The sequence below is a fragment of the Symphalangus syndactylus genome, chromosome 8 (genome assembly GCF_028878055.3).
Source record: "Symphalangus syndactylus isolate Jambi chromosome 8, NHGRI_mSymSyn1-v2.1_pri, whole genome shotgun sequence".
Taxonomy (NCBI): domain Eukaryota; kingdom Metazoa; phylum Chordata; class Mammalia; order Primates; family Hylobatidae; genus Symphalangus; species Symphalangus syndactylus.
The window spans coordinates 72,565,330-72,579,409 of record NC_072430.2 but is presented as its reverse complement, the minus strand read 5'-3'; the positions used below and the strand labels follow the sequence as shown (position 1 = coordinate 72,579,409).

Below are 14,080 nucleotides of genomic sequence, written 5' to 3'. Positions count from 1 at the left end.
ATTTAATTTGAATTGAATGCAGGGGCTTGTTTAGGTTTTGTTGTGGTGGTTTTTTGTGTGTGTTTTTTTTTTTTTTTTTTTTTTTTTTTTTTGAGATGTAGTCTTGCTCTGTTACCCAGGCTGGAGTGCAGGGGCGCACTCTCGGATCACTGCAACCTCTGCCTCCTGGGTTCAGGCAGTTCTCTGCCTCAGCCTCCCGAGTAGCTGGGATTACAGGCACCTGCCACCACCAATTTTTGTCTTTTTAGTAGAGACAGGGTTTCACCACGTTGGCCAGGCTGATTTTGAACTCCTGACCTCATGATCTACCCGCCTCGGCCTCCAAGAGTGCTGGGATTACAGGCCTGGGCCTTCGCACCTGGCCTAGTTGAGATTTTAAGATACAGTAATAAAGGAAATTGTAAAGGCAGGGTTTTGAATTTCCAAATCTGAGGTAATATATATTTTCCTTTGTCTCTAGTGTGAGATAATGTCTGGTAAGTGAAAGTGACAGCATGTTTAGTTTTTTTTTCCTCGACCAATGGTTTAAGTATAATGTGATTAACCCATGTGGAGAGGTGGCCAGGGCTTGCTGAAATAAATGCCCAGTAGAAACATCTTGTACTTTGTTTAACTTGTGTACTTTTGCACTAAATAAGCCAAGATATACTGAAAACAGTTCGGTTGAGTGGCACTGATCTCCTATGCCCTAAACTCTATCAAAGCTGGCATGCAGTGTCCAGAAAAAAAAGGAAGCTGAAGGCTTGACTCCATGTTTAATAGAGTTTTTACTTATTTTTTGCTTTTAAGCTGTGGCTGGGATGGTGAGAGTGCGAGTAGAGGTGAATTTCTATATTCAGGAAATTTCTTGTCCTTCCCACTACTATTAAAATCTCAGATTGCTTTTATTGCTTCAGGATAGAGCATATGGTAAAACAAACAAGCATATCAGACAAAAACACAGGTTTTTGGGCATTAGAAATAACTTAGTATTCCTGGTTTTGACTTTTGTTTTCTAGGTAAAACAGGTCTTTGGTGATCCTTTGATTAAAAACAAGAATAAGAACCTGTAATGAAATTATAGTATATAATATACAAATGCATTTGTTTATGTGTATAATAGAAATTTGAGTGCTACCACTATTTTTCCTCTTTTTTTATCCTTTTTCTTTTTCTCTCTTGAGACCCAGTCTCACACGGTTGCCAAGGCTGGAGTGCAGTGGCATGATCTTGGCTCGCTGCAACCTCCACCTCCTGGGTTCAAGGGATTTTCCTGTGTCAGCCTCCCAAGTAGCTGGGATTACAGGCACCCACCACCACACCCAGCTAGTTTTTGTATTTTTAGTAGAGACCGGGTTACACCATGTTGCCCAGGCTGGTCTCGACCTCCTGTCCTCAGGTGATTTGCTCGTGTCAGCCTCCCAAAGTGCTGGGATTACAGGTGTGAGCCACCGTGCCTGGCCTCATTTTAGGTTTTTAAAGTCTATCCTTTTCGTGACAGAGCTTTTGATGACAGTGTTGAGTTTAAGAAAGAAATAGCACCTAAGGTTCTCATTTGTTGAGGAATTTTTTTTTTTTTTTTTTTTTTTTTTGATACGGAGTCTCGCTCAGTCACCCAGACTGGAGTGCAGTGGCGCTGTCTCCGCTGACTGCACCTCCACCTCCCAGGTTCAAGCTATTTTCCTGCCTCAGCTTGCCGAATAGCTGGGACTACAGGTGCGTGCCACCATACCCTACCCTGCTAATTATTTTTGTATTTTTAGGAGAGATGGTGTTCCACCATGTTAGCTAGGATACTGTCTCGTTCTGACCTCATGATCCACCCGCCTCGGCCTCCCAAAGTGCCTGGCTGGAAATGTGACTAGACTACTGCTTCACTTTTTAAGTATTTAACCTTTTGATTTACAAATAATGGAAGCTGGAATATTTGAACTGTATATTTGTTTTTGAGACAGAGTCTCCTTCTGTTGCCTAGGCTGGAGTGCATTCTCCTGTCTCAGCCTCCCGAGTAGCTGGGTCTACAGGTGCATGCCACCACACATGGCTGATTTTTGTCTTTTTAGTAGAGATGGGATTTCACCATGTTGGCCAGAGTGGCCTTGAACTCCTGACCTCATGTGAACCGCCTGCCTTCAGTCTCCCAAAGTGCTGGGATCACAGGTGTGAGCTACCTCACCTGGCTTGGAATATGTGAACTGTAGATTCATGAATTGGAAATGTTATTCTCCATCAAGATTTCAGTTTTTGGTTTTTGTTGTTGTTTGAGATGAGGTCTCCCTCTGTCGTCCAGGCTGGAGTGCAGTGGCGCGATCTCGACTCAGTGGTACCTCCACCTCCTGGGTTCAAGTGGTTCTCCTTCCTCAGCCTCCCAAGTAGCTGGGACTACAGGCACGCACCACCATGCCTGGCTAATTTCTGTGTTTTTAGTAGAGTCAGGGTTTCACCATGTTGGCCAGGATGGTCTTGATCTCTTGACCTCATGAGCTGTACGCCTCACCCTCCCAAAGTGCTGGGATTACAGGCCTGAGCCACTGCACCCAGCCCCAGATTTCTTAATGTTAAATCTAGTTCATGTAAATTAATGCCACTTTATTATCTAACAGCATTATTCAACTATTACCTACTAGTAAATGGTGATAGAGTAGGATCCCTGGGTTAGCTTGCATTAAAAAAAGAAAAATTCTAGACCCCTTCAACTAGAAGAGAGGAAATAAGATGATGAGGGGCATTGACCTCAAAATATTTGAGTATATACAGGTGCATTAAGACTCGGATTATTATTACTAATGTGATTAACCTTTTAAAATTTCCACCAAATCAGTTTTCTGTTTTAAGGAATATTTGTTTGACTTAAATGAGTTTTTCCTACAAAAATCCCAAGCTTGTATGTACATTGTAGTGAATTTGGGAAATACGGAGAAACTATGAAAATGATTGTAAAGATTAATCACAAGCAGAGTACCCACAGAACATTTTAAGATATTTTGATGTGTTTCTGTACTGTCTGTTCTTACATGATTTTTATGTAGTAATTTATGTCTCCTATGTACTGTACGTTTTCAGATACTGTCTTTTTGACTCAAATTATAATTTGCACATCACTCGAAGTTGTATTTTTAAAAGACTATTATTGCTGGACATTTATTAATGTTGGGTTGTTAGTTGTTAGAACTCTGTTATAAAAATTCATATAGAATATGACCAAGTAATTTAGATCTGTATAAGGCAAAAAGCAAAAGCAGACCTTTTCATTCTACAAGTGGTTTTTACACTTTCCAGTGTAAAGGGAGTGACAATTAAGGCAAGAAAATGGGATCAGGGCCGAGCGCAGTGGCTTTCACCTGTAGTCCCAGCCCTTTGGGAGGTGGAGGCAGGCGGATCACCTGAGGTCAGGAGTTCGAGATCAGCCTGACCAACATGGAGAAAACCTAGTCTCTGATAAAAATACAAAATTAGCCGGCCTTGGTGGCGCATGCCTGTAATCCCAGCTACTGGGAAGGCTGAGGCAGGAGAATCACTTGAAACCGGGAGGTGTAGGTTGCAGTGAGCCAAGATTGCGCCATTGCACTCCATCCTTGGCAACAAGAGTGAAACTCCAGCTCAAATTAAAGTGATCAAGGCGTTTGTTTTACTTATCAAAACTATTGTACTACTACGAATGGATGCTGGCAACCCGTTACATGAAAGAACTGAGGGATTGTTCTTAGAATTTCTAACAACAGTCTGCATAACATGTTAAAGGTGGTGCTCGAGAAACCACACCATACTACCTAGAGAGAAATGGTATTGTTTAAGCATCAATAACACCGCAAAAAGGTGTTGCCACTTGTAGGATAAGGTAGTCTTGACAAAAGATTGCAGATGAGGCTGAGTAAGCCTTTGGTCCCAGCTGCCACTTTCAGGAGTTACAGAAGAATATGTGGAATTGTACTGAGAGTATCAATTCTGGAAAATTACAGACTGGGAAACCACAGGTCAATACCCTGGATTCTTAAACAGATAAATTTTAACCTAATGTAATAGAAGTGGAACTTATCTACAAAAATGCCTTAAATGCATCACGTTTATTTTTCTGGGAAGACTAGAATGTCTACAGTTATACATTTAGGCACTAGAATTATTTTAAAAGTAAGAAAGTGCTAGTAAAGTCAGAATGGTTGTTACCTTTTGGTGACAGGAAGGGGGATTGGCAGTGGAATCAACCACATAGGGTTTGTTCACTTATGAGACTTTACGGGGCGAAACTGCTCTTGCACCTTCACACATTTTTATTGAAGACCTTGTGCTCACCCACTATTAGAGCAGGTAAAACTTCCAAGTTTAACTGTTTTTCTAAAATTTCGTTGTTCTTGCTTTTCAATAAATACTTGCTGGTTATTTTGGTATTCTTGTATTTCTAAGTCTTATATTCTCCAAGTTGCTTATCTTTTATTTCTCCCACAGTCAGTGAAACCATATATGCTGGCTTGCCTTTACTGCCTTGCATTTTGGAATTTTGATTTAAATGCTGTCTGTAGGATAGTGATTTTGCCATCTTGAGTCTTCTTTTGGGAGTCAGAGATTCAAAAACTACTCTGCTCTTGCTGCCCCCTTCCAAGAATCCCAGTTCTTTTCCAGAAGTTTCTTTGTATTACAGTATCGTCCTCCCTTTATGGAAATTTCATCTGTATGATACCTTAAAATTTTGAAGTAGGATGAAGCGTGACTTGACATCATTTGGTTATTTCTAAAACTTCAGGAAATGTACCTCTTCCATAAAATTTGAAATAGCGATACCACTAGAATTTAAGGAAGCTCTCAGGACAGTCTTTGTTACTATTTGCGCCCTGGATTTTCCCCGGAATGTGGTACTCAGCACATGGTAGTAAATATTTGACCCCCAAAATGAATAAATTTGTAGTGACTGTTCATTCCTTAGGAGGATACGTTACTAAGAGTGGAATTAATCGGTATTTGTGAGTACATCTGTTTTTACTGTTGCCCCCATCTTGAATTTAAATCCTCATAGTAAGTATGGGTATATTATTAATTTTAGGCAACCTTTGGAAGTTGGTATTATTGTATTTTTAAAATAAGTAGTTCATGATTTTTGTAGCAAATTTAATAACCAGACCATAAAGAAAGTGAGAAATCATATCCTTAAACTCAGAGATAACAACCGTTGGTAGCATCCTTTTACTTGTATGCCTGGATGCTTTTCTACTGAGTTTTTCCTGTGTAGATCTTTGAGAGAATTAAGCCCTGATACACGTGAAAAATGCCGTCGGATATGAATTCCGTGCATCTTGATTAGTACTAGCTATGTACTCAGACTTATGAAAATTGAGGAAATGGTCATTTAAATCTATTTCTGTCTGTGATTCCAAAGGGTACCCCTTTCACATCTGTATTTTTTTGCAAATGTCCATTTGGAACATTGGACTGTGGTTTCATGGGTTTTTTCCCTTATGTTCAGTATTCTGTGTTGGCTTATGGAGCCCCTCACCCCTGGTAATTTCTTCTCAGTAAACCTATGGAGATTATATTTTCTATTGATAAACCTATTTGTGAAAAATAGTTGCTTAAAACCAGATTATACCTCCACTTGTAATAATAGAAAATCTTAATAACCAGCGGTAGTATCTGAAACCAGTTAGGCCTCAATGCAAATTTTTGTTTTAATTCTTCTTTTTAGTGTCCTCAGACTTTCTGGCATACTTAATAGCTGAAAGGCTGTTGGTGGATTTCAGTGGCTACTGTTTGTTAATTTTTATTGCTTAGTGTTAAAATATTAAGAACTTTTTGTAAAGATATACTTTAGAAAGTAACATAAAGACAGACTTTTGAATTTCAGTAATACTTGGAAGGAAGTGAAGTTTTGTTTGAGCTTTTAAATCAGTACTGCCTGTTAAATGACTGTATTAAGCATCAGAATGATAGGAGTCATGTATATATGAAATGGTGTTATACTACCTGTTTTTATGTACATATATGTATACATTAGACTTTTTTACATCATCTGTGAGAACTAGTTTGTCATGATTCACTTGAGGATTGGAAGGATAACAAATACTGGAATCTTGATTCATCAGTACCTTTCAAAGGGATGAAGGGGAAATCAATCTTAAGAATGTTTTTAAATCTTGTTCAAGATTGGGGGTTGGAGTGGGAAGAGGCAGGAAACAAAATGCTAAAAGAATGAAATGAAACATTTTCGCTTATACAGGACCTGAGATGGTATTGTGAATCTCCATATTGTTGTTGTTGTTTCTTTTTTTTTTTTTAAGACGGAGTCTCGCTTTTTCACCCAGGCTGGAGTGCAGTGGCTCAATCTCAGCTCACTGCAAGCTCCGCCTCCCGGGTTCACACCATTCTCCTGCCTCAGCCTCTCCGAGTAGCTGGGACTACAGGCGCTCGCCACCAGGCCCGGCTAATTTTTTGTATTTTTAGTAGAGACGGGGTTTCACCGTGGTCTCGATCTCCTGACCTCGTGATCCGCCCGCCTCAGCCTCCCAAAGTGCTGGGATTACAAGCGTGAGCCACCGCGCCCAGCCAGTGAATCTTCATGTTGTTATGATAGGATTGAGCCTCCATCACATACATAAAGACATAATTTTTGGTTTTAAATAATTTGTGGAAAGTTGTATATTTTTCTTTAATTCCCCAATCCTTAATTTGATTCATGCCATGTTCCACTGGCTAGTTTTATCATCATCACCATCCGATATTATTAAATGTCCTATATTTTAGGTCATATAAAAAGTAGCCTTGGAGTCATTGCAGTCTGTAAAAAGATGGTATTGATACTTATGTATCTAAAGCATACTGCAGAGTAATTGAAGTATCTGGAAATAGGTTTTTCCAGTGTAAATGAATTGATTCTATTTATTGCCTTTTGAAGAAAATTAATGGGTAAGTTTAAGCTATCCATATTAATCTAGCTAATGAATGGCTTGGGACAGATTGGACGTTTGCTATGCTGTGTGTATATATACAGAACCGGTATTGAGTCAAGATTATTGATGGCAGGGAATAGTTAGCATGACCTGTAATGTGAAAAACAGCAGAAACTGGTGTCAGAGAATTTAGGCAATTCTAATTTGCTTGAGTACTTAGAGGAGGGCCACTCGGAATTATGTCCAAGGAAATTATATTGCCAATGATCTGCCAGGGAGAATTTTTTTTTTCCCGAGAATTTAGAGTTTAGTGCTGCTGGAATAGAATGAAGAGGAAGAAGTTGAATTTCTAGAGTATATTCAGAGGCTGGAGTCTCTGAATTTATTAGCAAATACATACTTAATGCTGTGAGTCCCTTTAAGTTGCCTGATACTCCGGGCAGTTAACAGTGATTCAGAGTGAGACTGGAGAATGTTTTATCAAGGAATATTGTTTTTAGCATCGGTTCACCTGTATACTTTTTTTGCTTTACAGTTTTCGCCTTTGTGAGAAACCTTATCATCAAACACAATGGCCAGCAACGTTACCAACAAGACAGATCCTCGCTCCATGAACTCCCGTGTATTCATTGGGAATCTCAACACTCTTGTGGTCAAGAAATCTGATGTGGAGGCAATCTTTTCGAAGTATGGCAAAATTGTGGGCTGTTCCGTTCATAAGGGCTTTGCCTTCGTTCAATACGTTAATGAGAGAAATGCCCGAGCTGCTGTAGCAGGAGAGGATGGCAGAATGATTGCTGGCCAGGTTTTAGGTAAGGTCTTCATTAAGTGAATTTTTTCATTGATGATCTAATTCAGGCCTGAGTATTTCGATTCACTTTTTTTTTTTTTATGTCTGTAAAACTGACAGCCTGAGATATTCTGGATATTGCAACTATTCAGCCTAATAAAAATATATTAGGCTTATAGTTATAATTGGCTAAGTAAAGGATATTCTTCATTGTGCCATTTTGTGTAGTAGAGCTAGGACAACTCTCATTTGGCAATTGTGAGTAGGGGGAGCTGGGAATGACACTTCACAATGTAAAAACGTTGCCTAAATGGTTGTGTCCTGCCCGCAGCAGACTGGAGGAGCCCTCTATTGTTGTTGACTGCTTGTCTCCTCATTGGGGTTTCACTCCATCCCTTGGGCCGACTGCAGTTTGGCTCAGTCTTAGATTTTCTTGTCTTTTAAAATGTAATGACACCTCAGAGTACTTATTACCTATGATGTGGTTTATTCAAGCCAGAATCCAGTGTCCACATGTTTATTTGATTAGTTGTACTAGATGTCTGTTTTAACTTCTCAGTTTATGTGTACTTTCTGCCTCAGTTTCAAAATAATCACAGCTTTGTTTTTACAAAATTAAGATTATTTTCAGTTTTATATTTGTGATTTGGTTATTCTTTGTATACATTCTACTATGTATATTGACTCAAAGCATGGTAGGTTAGAGTTACATGAAACAATTCTTTGATAATATGTAACCAACCACATACATAATTTGGGTCTATTTCATTGTTTTTACATCTTACTGGATTGCTTTTTCAGAAATTTAATTCTGTCTTTAGTTTTAAAACACTTTATATGGTTTCAGAGTCAGAATTGTAAATGAGGTTAATGTACCAAAACCTAAAGATTATTCATGTAATGGTGTTCGGCAAATAGATAATATATTCAATCCTTTTTTTTTTGAGATGGAGTCTAGCTCTGTTGCCCAGGCTTGAGTGCAGTGGTGCAGTCTTGGCTAACTGCAACCTCAGCCTCTCGATTCAAGAGATTGTCCTGTTTCAGCCTCCCGAGTAGCTGGTACTAACAGGCGTGCGCCACCACACCTGACTAATTTTTGTATTTTTTAGTAGAGATGAGGTTTCACCGAGTTGGCCAGGCTGGTCTTCAACTCTTGACCTCAGGTGACCCTTCCGCCTCGGCCTCCCAAAGTGCTGGGATTATAGGCATGAGCCCCTGGACCTGCCCTCAGTCAGTTTTCAGTTGGTCATTTGATGAGCTCCTTTTGTATAAAAAGGGAAGATAAAAAGGATTAAGTTTAAGATACCCACATTTGGTCAGGTCTGGTGGCTCATGCCCGTAATTCCAGCACTTTGGGAGGCCTGAGTTGGGCAGGTCACGAGGTCAGGAGATGGAGACCATTCTGGCTAACACCATAAAAAACCGTCTCTACTAAAAATACAAAAAATTAGCAGGACGTGGTTCTGGGTACTGGTAATCCCAGCCGCTCAGGAGGCTGAGGCAGGAGAATTGCCTGAACCTGGGATGCGGAGGTTACAGTGAGACGTGATTGCACTCCAGCCTGGGCAACAGAGCAAATCTAAAAAATACCCACAGTCAACTAGTTAATGGTTTGATGTGGAATTTGGAATTTGTATATTTTGGGGCATTTGTATATTAAAATGAAGCTCATTTTAATAAAAGCAGTATATATGAAAATGGAGTTACTGTTGACTGAGTGCTTTAGCACGACTGGGAAGGTAAACTGACATGGGCTTTTTAGAACAAGGAGAAGATAAATTCTTGTTTGGTAGGCAGTAGGTGGCAGAGTAGGTAGCTGGGCATATGTGTTACAAATTGTATTTGAAAACTAGGGTTGTTCCTTTGCTCTTTTATTTTTTTGGTGTGTATAAAGATTGTTTAAGCAATTGATGAATTATTCAGAAAGCAGTTGTTAACCCAGGATATTTTACGTGCAGTACAGCTAATCCTTACTTACAAGGAAAATCTGAAGTTGACTTTGAGGATGATTTGAGGTTGTCACACTTCACTATGTGTTAATTTGTGAATTGGCATTTATTTTAATATATTTCATTCTAATACATTTGTAATAATTCGGAATGAACTGAACCATTCTTGGAAAGGCAACCAGTGATAGTTTTCTCTTGTAATAGTAACTGAGTGAACAGTCAGTGCCTTGAGTGGGGAGAGTTGAGTTACAGTGGTATCTGAGGGTGGGGGGTACCAAAGACAGACTTAATGTTATGTCTCAGGAACACTTTAATGGTACAGAACAGACTACAAAGAAACGGAAGATGAAGTCTTAGCCTTGTAAAAATTTGTGAGCCTTTTTAATATTAAAAGGAGAGATGAAGCTGAGCATGATAGCTCACACCTGTGATTCCAGCACTTTGGGAGGTCAAGGCAGATCACTTGACCCCAAGAGTTCATCCCTATGAAAAATAGAAAAATTAGCCAGGCATGGTGGTCCCTGCTACTTGGGTGGGAGGATCACCTGAGCTTCGGAGGTGTAGGCTGTACTGAGCCATTATTGCATTACTGCACTCCAGCTTGTATGACAGTGAGAACCTTTCTTAAGGAAAGATGAGTTGTTTTGTTCCATATTTTCTAATTTATGTGTGTCTGTGATTTTCTAAACTTTGTAGTTTGTATTAGCTGGGCATGGTGGTGCCCGCCTGTAGTCACAGTTACCCTCGAGGCTGAGGCAGGAGAATTCCTTGAACTGGGAGGTAGAGGTTTCAATGAGCCGAGATGGCACCACTGCACTCCAGCCTGGGCGACAAAGTGAAACTATGTCTCAGAAATAAAAAAAAAATAAACTTTGTATTTTGTTTTACCCGGATACAAAGTTGTCATTAACATTTTTGCTTTTGTTTTTCAGATATTAACCTGGCTGCAGAGCCAAAAGTGAACCGAGGAAAAGCAGGTGTGAAACGATCTGCAGCGGAGATGTACGGGTCAGTAACAGAACACCCTTCTCCGTCCCCTCTACTCAGGTCCGGAACTTTATTATTTATAACTGCATTGTGTCCATCAGTGGGCATCTTCTCTTTCTGTTTTCTGGATGTGGGGAGGGTTAAGTGTACTGTGTTTTATCTGTGTATAAATAAGGTTTTATTATTTTTGTGTTAATATGTCTCTTTTTTGCCCTAGAGAAAATTTCTAGAGAATTAAAAATCCCTGAGGTTTTTGCTATTGATATTAAAGAGTAGTTTGATATTTATAGCATAACCTGAAATACTTCTACACGATCGTTGAGCTTCTAAGACACTAGAGAGTAAGGGAAGAAGTGTGGTATAAGAATGTTTAGTTTACCATTCTGTTTTTCAGTGTTTAGTTTAGCTATGTCGTATGTGGAAATCTTAGCGAATTTTAACCTGAATTACCAATTTGACCGCTACATTTCCAGTGGTCTAAGGTGATTGGAATTGAATGATTTATTGTATGAATGATTGGGGATCATTCAGTGCTAATCTTGTTGATCTATTTGTTGTGGTTTATTTGGCATGGTTCTCCCCTCACCTGATGTTGTGAATTAGTAGCAAGATTTCCAAATTAACCCTTTTCGGTATTTATTTTTCAGCTCCTCTTTTGACTTGGACTATGACTTTCAACGGGACTATTATGATAGGTATGTTAAAATGTTTTGTATTTCTACTAAACAACTATTTAGTGAGAACCATTTTGTTTTTCTGGTTTGTGGTGATGAACATCAAAGGTGTTTTCAAACATATTCCCTTTCCTCCAAAACAAAAAAACACCTTTTTCTAAATCATGGCCTTGAATGCCATGTTAAGATGCTGTGGTTGAGCATCCTTAATGCATCATCAAAATGTTTTTTTTCATTTGACATTAGTGGTTTCCTCAGATTTTTTTTTCTTTTTTCTTTTTTTTTTTGAGACGGAGTCTTGCTCTGTTGCCCAGCCTGGAGTGCAGTAGCGCGATCTCGGCTCACTGCAAGCTCCACCTCCTGGGTTCACGCCATTCTCCTGCCTCAGCCTCCCGAGTAGCTGGGACTACAGGTGCCCGCCACCACAGGCAGCTAATTTTTTTGTATTTTTAGTAGAGACGGGGTTTCACCATGTTAGCCAGGATGGTCTCTATCTCCTGACCTCGTGATCTGCCCGCCTCGGCCTCCCAAAGTGCTGGGATTACAGGCGTGAGCCAGCGCTCCCGGCCTGATTTTTTTTTTTTTTTTTTTTTTAAAAGACGGAATCTTGCTCTCGTCACCAGGCTGGAGTGAAGTGGCGTGATTTTGGCTCACTGCAACGTCCGCCTCCTTGGTTGAAGCAATTCTCCTGCCTCAGCCTCCCAAGTAGCTGGGGTTACAGGCATACACCACCACTCCCGGCTAATTTTTGTATTTTTAGTAGAGGCTGGGTTTCACCATGTTGGCCAGGCTGGTCTCGAACTCCGAACTCAGGTGATCTACTTGCCTTGGCCTCCCAAAGTGCTGGGATTACAGGCGTGAGCCACCATGCCCGGCCATTTCCTCAGATTTTTATAGTTACGTGTGAACATTTTGAAAACTAAGGAGTTTTGTAATTCTTTATTTTTACTTTTGTTGAAATTTTTGAAATTCTTAAAAAATAAAAATCGGCCGGGCACGGTGTCTCACACCTGTAACCTCAGCACTTAGGCCAAGGCAGGTGGATAACGAGGTCAGGAGTTCAAGACCAGCCTGGGCAGTATGGTGGAACCTAGCCTCTACTAAAAATACAAAAATTAGCCAGGAGTGGTGGCGTGTGCCTGTAGTCCCAGATATTTGGGAGGATGATGTAGGAGAATCACTTGATACTGGGAGGTGGAGGTTTCAGTGAATTGAGATCATGCCACTGCACTCCAGCCTGGGTGACAGAGTGAGACTCCTTCTCAAAAAATAAAATAAAAATCAATGCAGAACTTACAGTTGAAAATAAATCAGGACATTTCTTTACTAGTGAACTTAACCCATTTATTCCTGAGATTGCAATTTTTTGAATTTTTGCAATCAGACCCTGGTAATGACCTAATGCAGTAGGATATAAATAACTCCGACAAGCTTAGCATTCCAGTAATGGAACATTAGGCATAGATGGGTTAATTATTGGTCAGGTGTCTTGAAGGCACTGAAACCCAGTGAGTTTGTCTGAAGCATCTGCCCTTTACCCTTCCAGCACATGGTAATTGCTTGACCACATTTAAAATACACTCATGCCAACTTCTCCTATAGGGATTCTTACACAACTGGTCTTATGCAGACTAGTATATTTTTCAGTGCTTTCTATGCATTCTTTTGTCCAGTCAGAGTTGAGAATCATTAATAAAAGATTAAGGACGTGGTTGTGTTTCTGTGTATTATTATCCTATTTCTTTGTCATGGCTCAATTCAGACCAGTTTAATAAAGTCACACTTTTGTTGGTATAATTTCAGGGATGTCATGGACTCTTAGTTGATGTTTTTTATGAGTGTATCAAGTTCTAGCAGTGTACAGTGACAGTCTTCTTGAAAATAGTTCTCATTAAAAGTCTTTTCTTGGCAAGGCACATTGTGAATGGGGAAATTTGAAAATTTGAGTGGGGAATTTGGAAAATATTAGTTGAGACAATGAGATATATACTGCAGGGAATCTAAAGAAATCACGTTTGCAGAAATATCTTCACACTTCTTACCAGTGCCATCGGGTCTTAAATTGGTGGCCTCTTCAGTTTTTCAGTAGACAACAATATATTAGGTTTGAGCAAAAGTAATTCTGTTTTTGACACGTCTTTGAACGGTAAAAAGCAAAACCGCAATTATTTTTGCACCAGCTGATACTAGTAACTGTCTGATATATTGCTGCATATTATAGTCAGTGAAAAGTAATGTCTTCTGTTGTTCTAATGTCAGCCAGTAGATAATGATTACTGATAACTAGTGGAGCAACTAGATAATAGCTGGCAAAGAGCTGACTTTTAGAGTACTGAGATCTTTGTTGGGAAAATGAATTTTAGGAGGTGTCCACCTGATGGGAACTTACTCAAGTTGGGTTGGAGAATTGAGGAATTGAGTCTGTGTCTTATGATAGATGTTAATGAAGGTGAAAGGGGGAGGAGTGTTTGGTTAGTGGGGAGAGGGGCAGATACAGGAGTTTTTTGCTGGTTTGGAAAATGTTAGGTCAGTTTGGACCTGGGAAATAGGTTGGGTATGACCTGGTGGAATAACAACTTAGAAAAATGGTATTAATATCTTCTCAGAAGTCATTCTGAAGATTCATTATAAGGTTTATAATTTTATTCTAAATGGTAACATAGCGATACTGCATTGACTATGTTAAATTGTTTAATAAAAGAAGATGGGAAATTGGCTCTGAGTGAAAGCTCTGGGTCTTCTTATGTAAATTGGAGTAAAAATCACTGTCCACTGTTTTTTTTTTTGTTTTGTTTTTGAAACGGAGTCTTTTCTGGCACTCAGGCC

At 39.6% G+C, this 14,080-nt stretch overlaps 1 protein-coding gene across 43 annotated transcripts in view; it reads left to right on the top strand.

The window, feature by feature from the left end:
* The window catches only part of HNRNPC (heterogeneous nuclear ribonucleoprotein C), a 57,839-nt gene that overhangs the window by 27,613 nt on the left and 16,146 nt on the right, over positions 1–14,080 (top strand). For 25 of the 43 annotated variants that reach the window (XM_055289613.2, XM_055289614.2, XM_055289615.2 and 22 more), the window contains 3 exons: positions 7,390–7,666; positions 10,526–10,601; positions 11,228–11,275. In XM_055289613.2, the coding sequence (XP_055145588.1) occupies positions 7,426–7,666; positions 10,526–10,601; positions 11,228–11,275 (365 nt within the window). In that variant the 5' untranslated portion in view covers positions 7,390–7,425. Of the gene's footprint in view, positions 1–7,389; positions 7,667–10,525; positions 10,641–11,227; positions 11,276–14,080 lie in introns of all 43 variants that reach the window. The other 18 variants (XM_055289609.2, XM_055289610.2, XM_055289612.2 and 15 more) reach the window with 1 other exon arrangement.